The sequence below is a fragment of the Mytilus californianus genome, unplaced genomic scaffold (genome assembly GCF_021869535.1).
Source record: "Mytilus californianus isolate M0D057914Y unplaced genomic scaffold, xbMytCali1.0.p SCAF_6, whole genome shotgun sequence".
Lineage (NCBI taxonomy): Eukaryota > Metazoa > Mollusca > Bivalvia > Mytilida > Mytilidae > Mytilus > Mytilus californianus.
In genome coordinates, this window is record NW_026262712.1 from 103,938,923 (window position 1) to 103,949,123 (window position 10,201).

General features: G+C 32.0%; 1 protein-coding gene across 4 annotated transcripts in view; it reads left to right on the forward strand.

Moving 5' to 3' along the window:
* LOC127706236 (uncharacterized) overlaps nucleotides 1–9,980 on the forward strand; it is a 31,062-nt gene extending 21,082 nt beyond the window's left edge. Inside the window, exons 5-13 of one of the 4 annotated variants that reach the window (XM_052210730.1) lie at nucleotides 677–986; nucleotides 1,365–1,481; nucleotides 2,116–2,279; nucleotides 2,853–3,679; nucleotides 4,537–4,664; nucleotides 5,020–5,069; nucleotides 7,313–7,433; nucleotides 8,568–8,607; nucleotides 9,734–9,980. In XM_052210730.1, coding sequence (XP_052066690.1) covers nucleotides 677–986; nucleotides 1,365–1,481; nucleotides 2,116–2,279; nucleotides 2,853–3,679; nucleotides 4,537–4,664; nucleotides 5,020–5,069; nucleotides 7,313–7,433; nucleotides 8,568–8,607; nucleotides 9,734–9,853 — 1,877 coding nt within the window. In that variant the 3' untranslated portion in view covers nucleotides 9,854–9,980. Of the gene's footprint in view, nucleotides 1–676; nucleotides 987–1,364; nucleotides 1,482–2,115; nucleotides 2,280–2,852; nucleotides 3,680–4,536; nucleotides 4,665–5,019; nucleotides 5,070–7,312; nucleotides 7,434–7,775; nucleotides 7,816–8,567; nucleotides 8,608–9,733 lie in introns of all 4 variants that reach the window. The other 3 variants (XM_052210729.1, XM_052210731.1, XM_052210733.1) reach the window with 3 other exon arrangements.
* The last annotated feature ends 221 nt before the right edge of the window (nucleotides 9,981–10,201 follow it).

The following is a 10,201-nucleotide window of genomic DNA, read 5'->3' on the forward strand; positions in this document are numbered from 1 at the left end:
TTTTCACTTCGTTTAGGATTAATTATACCATTGAATTTTGTTTTCACTTTCATGTTTATTGTTTGAATTCTGAGTAGGAGTACGATAAGCGTACTTTGAAATTTTTATGACCGCAAGGCCTGTTCGACAACTACGGACAATAAATACTTTAATCTACCTTTAAAACGAATATATAGTTATGAGTACAATCGGATGCTTTTAAAGAAACGGAACGGAACGAAATCAGGGGGTGGATATAGGGTCTGAGAAAAGGGGGCGTTATTGTCCAAAATGATAAAAACTACAGACAGGCGGAGCAAGGCGAAATATTTTTGACAATTTTAATTAAAAAAATCATATTTTTTCGATCAAATGGGATGGTGTGTTCGTCCTCTACGCCCCTCCTCCGAATGATTGCGTTTCCTAATTTAGTGATTCTCTTGTTATTTTTTTCTTAAACAAGGAATGAAACCATTTCGTTCGGTTCGTTCCGTTCTGTTCCGTTTCTTGTAATACCATCGGTAATAACATTCTACTTCTGTTGACTTTAAATCTATACTAAAGCAATGCTATATTTATACCGCTTTTAATATACTGTATGTGTAACAATAAATACATATATTTATACCGCTTTTAATATACTGTATGTGTAACAATAAATACAATCAGATAACATGAAATTTATTTTACATTTCAGAATCTGGCAAAAGTTTTGGAGAGCTTGCTCTAATAAATACTGATTGTGTACGAAATGCGACAATTATTGCAGACGAAGCTATAGATTTAATTGTGATAGACAGGGATTTATATAATAGATGTATCAAATCTTTTCATGCTAAAGAATTTGCAGATAGGAAACGTTTTGTTGAAACAAATACTCTGTTCGATAGATGGCATCCAAAGTATAAAAAGCAAATGGCTATGAGTTTAAGAAAGGAGAAATTAAATTTCGAAAGCGTCATTGTAAAACAGGGAGCTCTATTTGACGGTTTGCGGTTCATTTTGAGGTAATGATTAATGTGAGAAGTATATTAACAACGTATTTATAGACCAATCATTTAAGTACAACTTATATTAGTCACAATACAGAAAATTTTGGAATAGCAGTATTTCAAGGTACAATCACAAAACTGATAGGTATAAATTAGAGACAAGAAGTTCTGAGAAAGTTCAAAAGAAAGTCGTTTGAGTGTTAAGTGACTTATATCGGTCCAAAAGTTATTTTCAAAAAAAAAGTGTGTTGCTTAATTTTATGACGATTTTAAGTTAAACATTTCAGTATCTAAGAAACTTTTAACCATAAGCTATATATCACTACACTAAATCATTTTGAAACATTTTTGTTTGTCGTAATGGTATATGCATTATGCTTATTTATTTTATAGTGGTCAGACCAAACTCACATCTGATCCGTATTTGCATTCTATGCAGTACCCTGATTATTATCCCTTACCAGATGTCGAAGACCTTGAGAGAGTAGAGGCACGAGAATCACTAAGAAGGTATAATTTATTAACATGAAAATGATACAAGGTCACAACCTTATGTCAGTTATAAATTTGAGTGACATAACCTGATATAGGACCTTGACAAATATAAACTAACCATTTAAACTGATTCAGTTAATGGTATCTATGACAGTTAGAGGAATAGGTTTAATTTTTTACCAAAATAGACAAACTTTAGAGTGATATCAAACAGCATTATAATTTAAAAGTTTCATCTTATGAGATCATCCTCTTTAAATAAAATTTGTTTATTTATTTTTAAAAATATATAACAACATTATGTTAGCATCAGTAAGAATTATACAAATTAACGCATGTTACGACATATAATTAAGCTAAAATATAAAAATCACATTTCCTCTATTGTCTTTAGAAACAAGTTATGACATCAATATCAGTGTGCGCAAGAAACCCCAAAAAATAAATAAAATAAAAGTAATAATAAGTAGATACTTAATAGATAGATTGATTGATTGATTGATTGATTGATTGATTAATGAACCAGTTAATATTGATTAATTGGTAATACAATCTTCTTATGCTAAAACAAATGTGATATACCTTCAAAATTCTTAAAAGACAGTATGCTGGAGATGTGTCTCATTTCTAAATATTTCTACCATTATAGGGAATTGAGCATGCATTCACAGAAAATGGATGATTACAAAAAACTGGTGCCAAGTCGTCAGAAATATATTACACAAGATACTGGAAAAAACGGCAAACGATCACCAAAATCCATGAGTCATCGACAGATAGAACTCTGTCTTATAGGTTCTGAAGAAATTGTTGGTAAGTCGAGATATTTTTTTTTTATATATATCGATTATTGCATCTAAAATACAAAAGAAAGATATTTTTTAGCGCGGGTGATTCCCATCATTTCATCATTAGATATTTTTCGACAGCCTTAAACTTTGATATAATTGAGATATTTCAGAACCCAAAAATGACCACAAGATCAAACATAGGACGTGTAGGTGAACAAGACAAAAAATTTGAAATGGCATTATTTTTTTTTTAACTATTTTGACAGTTATTGTTTTTGAAAATCTATCGAATTGAAAGTATTTTTCATATATTTAATATTCGGTTCTTGTAAAATGTAAAGACGAGATATATATAACTCTTTCGATATTTATATGTTAGATTTTCATATTCTTCATGCACGAAGAACACGCTGTACTTGTATCTTTATTTTAACCATAGACTAAAAGGGTTAAAACTCGAAAAAGATGTAAAAGTATGAAATTTTAAAAGGTTTAACCTTTGTCTTAGTCAAAATGCTGCGGTCTTATCATAATATGCCCGATGTAGTCATTTATATACAATATTAGTTAGATTAAAACAGTTTTGCTTTTACAGGTGATATGGAAGTAGCTATGGATTTACACACATATTCCTATTCAGTCACATGTATACAAGAAACTGAAATTTATATATTGGACCAGAAAAATTACGAAAGGTTAATAGAAAAACGTAATCCACAAGTTGTTGAAATGATTAGGAATTCAGTGCTAGAGAAATACTCTTTAAGACTGTCTTGGATGCAGGATAAGAAAGATCTACCTCTTTTTCGTTATTTACTTTACAAAATTGAAGAAAACGAGCGAAAAAAGAAATTAAAGAAAGAAGAATTGATGCGACAGGATAAGGAAAGAGACACTACGGATGATTGGATGGTATCTAGTCTTAAAAAAGGACCACTGATAGATATGTTTGGACCTGGCAGTGTGTTTTATTCAATACGAATGAAAGCTAAGCAAAGAGAAATGGAGAAGTTAAGTTATAAAGCGCGTGTTGATAAGAGACGCGTACTAAGCGAACGCAAGTCTCCGGCTCAAACTAAACCTATTCAAGTACAAGGTGCTAACCCAACCAGCTTCGTTACCCAAGCTTTCAAAAACAAATACGACGTAGAGATTGGTGCTTATGACTTTTCAAGTGAGGATGATGTAGAAAATGATTCAGTGGACGGTAATACAAGTCGATCACAGTTAATTTGTGATAAAAGTAGAAATGCACATTCTGCAATGAAAGAGACAGCAGAAACAGATTTTGAAGACTGGGAATCTAGTGACGCTAATCTTTGTAAACTAGAAAACAGGTTACAGAACTGGTATAAACATTTTGGAGACAACGGGAAGAAAAGAGATGTATCAATAGTGAAATTACGTAGATATCAATCAGAGGTATGAAATGAATAATGAAATTACGTGGATATCAATCAGGTATGAAATGAATAATGATATTACGTAGATATCAATCAGGTATGAAATGCATAATAAAATTACGTCGATATATCAATCAGGTATGAAATGAATAATGAAATTACGTAGATATCAATCAGAGGTATGAAATGAATAATGAAATTACGTAGATATCAGTCAGAGGTAAGAAATGAATAGTGAGAAATTACGTAGATATCAATCAGTGGTAGGATATCAATAATGAAATTACGTAAATATCATTCAGAGGTAGGATAAAGAAAGATGGCTTTGGTATAATGTCAATGACATTGGGAACATTATAGACTTGCTACAATTCCCTTTCTTTTATTTCTTTCTTACTAATTTATGTTTACTGAAAACTGCCAGTATACCGATTGCCCTTGGACTCTGCAGGTCTCAGTATAATGGAAATCTCCAGTTATAGCAGTAAAATTGTTAAAAGGGAAAACTGAAAAAAAAAAGAAAATTAGGAAGGGACATGTAGCAAGTCTAGGAACATTACACAATTTAAAATATTAGGTTACATTGCAGCTTTAATTTATTTACAAGGAGGATAATGCTTATATTCAATTATGGTTAATAAAAGGTCCCAGCTATGAAGTACATTCATTAAATATGTAAATAAATAACATATATATATTACAATCAATCATTGAAAGGTTCAAATGGTCCGAACTGACCTGATAAATACATTTATAATTTTATACCAGTTAATACATTAAATTCAAAACAGGATACGATAATAATCAATTCATCTGCATAAACATATGATTTGATACCATAAAACATTACCTACACTACAATGACTTGTTCTTTAGGACCCAGGAAAGCCTCCTTTGCCAGGAAAGAAAATATTCATCAGAACAAAAGCAAAAACAACCACAGCATATTTGGACTCTCTGAAACACACTTTAGATGATGACCATCATATATCTAGAATGCACAGGTATAATTTCACTATAAATTGAATGTAGGCACATCAAGTATATTTACGAATTCTGTCAAGCTGCATTAAAATTTAAAGGCTTTTATTTCTTATCGTTATGAAATGTTTTTAACAAAATTGCACGATTTTGCATGTGAAACTCATTACAATATGTATATTATATGCATGATAATAAGCTTGCTGAAATAATTTTCTCCGTGTTAAGAGACTTGATAGAGTATTTAAAATGTACAGCTCTTTAATAATCCATTATGGAAACATTTCAGGTAGAAGTAAATAGATTAATACAAATTATGATGACAACTGTGTTGTGGAAATGTTAATACTGATTTTGTTGTGATTTTGTTTTTGTCAGCGCTCCAGCTAGGGTAAAATGTCATAGTGCACCGCCAGTTTTTAGACGAGGTGCGAGGACACTGTCAATCATAGTGCTATAATTTACACATGTCGTGTTGACAAATCATTGCAGTACTATTTGTACGAATTATTTTTTATCCCTTTCGAAAAACTTGTTTACATTACTTTGTTATAACATTATTTGGTAGCCTTTTCAACTTGTTTTGACTAGATGCTATTCATTCTTGTAACTAGATACTTTTTCAATTTTCATTATCTTGGTAATATTTTTCCTTGAATGCATCAATTCTTTCATTGAGCAATTGGATTTCCAAGTATTAGCAAGCCCAATTTAATTAAATCGTCGATTAAATGTCTTAGAAACGGTTGTAAAATAAGACCTTAAAAAAAAACTTATACAAAAATGCAAAAGTTAAGTTGTTTTATTGTAACTGATCTACTCTATTTTATAATTTATTCGGAAAAACTGTTTTGCAAAAATATCGGGAGTTTGAAAAAAATGGCTCAGATGGATGGTAAATCTAAGGTTATAGTTATCCAAATATTTATCAACAAATTGTATTGTATCTGGTTGATTCTATTTTCAATTTTTGAAGAACTGTTTAAATAATATATTATAGTAATTGCTTTGATGGAATGGGTGGTAAATCTATAGTTAAGTTACCCAAAGCAAGCTTTTTCATTTGAGCAATTTCAATTGCAGTTGGAAAAACAAGGTTTATAAATTAGTTTGTGTTGGGCTTTGAACTAGCTTTCAGTAACTGCGAGTTCCTATAGATTAGTACCGATCATATGAATCAAGCCTTTTCCAACTGATTGTTTGTTATAATGTCGTGTCTGTTACACCAAGTGCACTGTCCCAGTATAGGGAGAGTTGAGAGCTCACAATTTTATAAAAACTTTTTTTAATTTTTGATTTATATAAAGGTTTTGCTCTCCAGTCTTTACTTTCAAACTTTTTATTTGTGATTTCGACCATCATCATTTCGTGTGAATCAGAAACTACTGAATATAAAATAATAGAACATAATAAAACACATTAAAAGTTCGAGAAGGTATCGTGCAGTCATTTAGACTGTTACAATTATTAAAAGTGTAACGGGTTATTGGTGAATATGGCAAAAAAGATTACTGCTATTATTTCATGGTTGACACTGGCTGCAGATAATACAGTCGCAAGCTAAAGTTATCACGTCTGAAATCTTAACTAACACATTATATTTGCCTCTCTTGGATTTCTATTTTCCTGCTTCAGTATTAACGTTTATATAAGTTTTGATATAAAGATACTCTGAAAACATTGATCTCACTGACAAAACTTATGCTCTTCTTTAGACTGGGATAATTTGTAATTGTGTTTTTAAAATATAATACGCTTGCTCGAACAATACCTTGAATTGTCTTTCAAATAACTTTTCATACAGGATTTGCTTATCAGTTTTATTATTCAATTAATATATAACATTCAAAGTTAACTAGTGAAAATTGTATGATTAAATAATTGGGATAATAAACCGTTTTGGGGTTTTTTGATTGTTTTTAGATTTACCATCTTGTTCATTATTGATAACAAATATGTTGCGAATAAGACTACACAACCAATCATGTACAAGTACTGCAATGGTTTGTCCGGTGTATATCAACTATAGATCTCTTGATTGGTTCTTTTTTGCTTTATCTGGTGTATATCAAATATAGATCTCTGGACTGGTTCCTTTTGCTTTGCTGATTCTATATCTTTAAGCTGGATTATCATATACCTCTATATATCTATCTATAATGCAAATAAATATATATATACTTGATATTTAGTGTAGATTTAATATGCAGTCTAAATTCCTTGCGGAAAATGTGTGAATGTATCTCTTCAAAGGCAGTGCTGTTTTTAATACCTTAGACGATAAATCATACAAAATAATTTAAAATCATGGATACAATTTCATAGATGACTTTGCAAAAATAAGAATTGTAGAATTAATAGAAAAAAATTTAATTTAGAAAAATAAGTTAAAGCATATCGAAATTATGTGTATTCCTCATTCCAACATATATATAGTTACATATTGGTAAATCTATTTCATTTGTGAAAACAGATTTGATCTGAATGAGGTGTATCTTTTTTTCAATTTTCATTGATTAATGTAATTTACTATCTCATCTGATGTACAATAGAGATTCATATAGTTTTTAGCTGTTCCTCGACTATGAAATAGGCGAAATAGATTTGATTTTTTTCCTTAAAAAATTAATTAGATGATGAAAATATTTATCTTTTATAATGCCATTTTCAGTTTGTTGTGCAGAGACGATGATGGACCAAAAACCCAAAGAAAAAAGACCAGCGTCCTCTTATAGGTCACCTCTGACACCAACACTTTGTGTTCGGACAAAAAGGGTAAAAAATTCTTATAGGTCACTTTTGACACCAACACTTTGTGTTCGGACAAAAAGGGTAAAAAATTCTTATAGGTCACCTCTAACACTAACACTTTGTGTTCAGACAAAAAGGGTAATTCATTCTAATAGGTCTCCTCTGACACCAACACTTTGTGTTCGGACAAAAAGGGTAATACATTCTTATAGGTCTCCTCTTACACCAACACTTTGTGTTTGGACAAAAAGGGTAATACATTCTTATGGGTCTCCTCTGACACCAACACTTTGTGTTCGAAAAAAAAGGGTAATACAGTCTTATAGGTCTTCTCTGACACCAACACCTTATGTTCGAACAAAAAGGGTAAATAATTCTTATAGATCACCTCTGACACCAACACTTTGTGTTCGGACAAAAAGGGTAAAACATTCTTATAGGTCACCTCTGACAATAACACTTTGTGTTCAGACAAAAAGGGTGATACATTCTAATATGTCTCCTCTGACACCAACACTTTGTGTTCGGACAAAAAGGGAAATCCATTCTTATAGGTCTACTCTGACACCAACACTTTGTTTTTCATACAAAAAAGGAAATACATTCTTATATGTCTCCTATGACACCAACACTTTGTGTTCGGACAAAAAGGGTAATACATTCTAATAGGTCTCCTCTGACACCAACACTTTGTGTTCGGACAAAAAGGGTTATACATTCTTATAGGTCTCCTCCAACATCAACACTTTGTATTCAGAAAAAGGGTAATGCATTGGTATAAATCTCCTCTGACACCAACACTTGGTGTTCGGACAAAAAGGGTAATACAGTCTTATTGGTCTCCTCCAACAACAACACTTTGTATTCAGAAAAAGGGTAATACATTGGTATAAATATCCTCTGACACCAACACTTTGTGTCTGGACAAAACGGATAATACAGCCTTATAAGTCTCCTCTGAAAGCAACTCTTTGTGATCGGACAAAATGGGTAAAAGTTCTTATAGGTCTCATCTGACACCAACACTTTGTGTTCAGACAAAAAAGGTAAAATTCTTATAGGTCTCCAAAAACATAAACACTTTGTGTTCGGAATAAAACGTTTAAACATTCTTATAGGTCTCGTCTGACACCAACACTTTGTGTTTGGACAAAAAGGGTAAAAAAATCTTATAGGTCACCTTTGACACTAACACTTTGGGTTCGGACAAAAAGGGTAAACAATTCTTATAGGTCTCCTCTGACACTAACACTTTGTGTTCAGACAAAAAGGGTAATTCATTCTAACAGGTCTCCTCTGACACCAACACTTTGTGTTCGGACAAAAAGGGTTATACATTTTAATATGTCTCCTCTGACACCAACACTTTGTGTACAGACAAAAAGGGCAATACAGTCTTATAGGTCTTCTCTGACACCAACTCTTTGTGTTCGGACAAAAAGGGTAAACAATTCTTATAGGTCTCCTCTGACACTAACACTTTGTGTTCAGACAAAAAGGGTAATTCATTCTAACAGGTCTCCTCTGACACCAACACTTTGTGTTCGGACAAAAAGGGTTATACATTTTAATATGTCTCCTCTGACACCAACACTTTGTGTACAGACAAAAAGGGTAATACAGTCTTATAGGTCTTCTCTGACACCAATACTTTGTGTTCGGACAAAAAGGGTAAACAATTCTTATAGGTCTCCTGTGACACCAACACTTTGTGTTCGGACAAAAAGGGTAAATCATTCTTAAATCTCCTCTGGCACCAACACTTTGTGTTCGGACAAAAAGGGTAATACATTCTTATAGGTCTCCTCTGACACCATCACTTTGTGTTCGGACAAAAAGGGTAATTCATTCTTATAAGTGTCCTATGACACCAACACTTTGTTTTCGGACAAAAAGGGTAATTCATTCTAATAGGTCTCCCTTGACACCAACACTTTGTGTTCGGACAAAAAGGGTAATTAATACATTCTTATAGGTATCCTCTGACACCAACACTTTGTGTTCGAACAAAAAGGGTAATTCATTCTTATATGTCTCCTATGACACCAACACTTTGTGTTCGGACAAAATACAGCCTTATAAGTCTCCTCTGAAAGCAACTCTTTGTGTTCAGACAAAAAGGGTAATACATTCCTTATAGGTCTCATCTGACACCAACACATTGCGTTCAGACGAAAAGGGTAAAAATTCTTATAGGTCTCCAACAACATAAACACTTTGTGTTTGGACTAAAAGGGTAATACATTCTTATAGGTCTCCTCAAACATCAACTTTGTACGTAAGACAAACATAAATCTTATCTGCACGTAATTTTTTGTATGTTATTTTTTTGTCATTCTAGCCAAAGTCAGCTCACCAATATACAGCTCAAGAATACGAAGCTCTAAAGGCTGAAATGAAACATCGACAAAGGTCTTATAGAACAATGTACTATGACCGACCAATGTCAGCTTATTTGTAGAAAGAAAGAACAAACACCCAATCATTTAGATTTCATACAACTGCCTCTTATTTTATATACCGTCCAGCTCAGATATTTATTTTTTGCGAATTTGAAGTCATAATAAAATAAATAAAGATGAAATAGATTTTTTAATTTGTTTTTATTATATGCCACTCCAGGAGTGGGGTTTATTGTCTTCATCTTTTCTGTCCTTTCTTTTGTCAGTTCGTCCAACAAATATTGCGGTCACACTTTACACAAATATTACCATAAAACATAATTACTTCATATTTGCATGGTCAGCACATTAGCAGTGATGAGATGTAACGTGGGATCATTTTTCCGATCTCTCACACACCTTCTCTC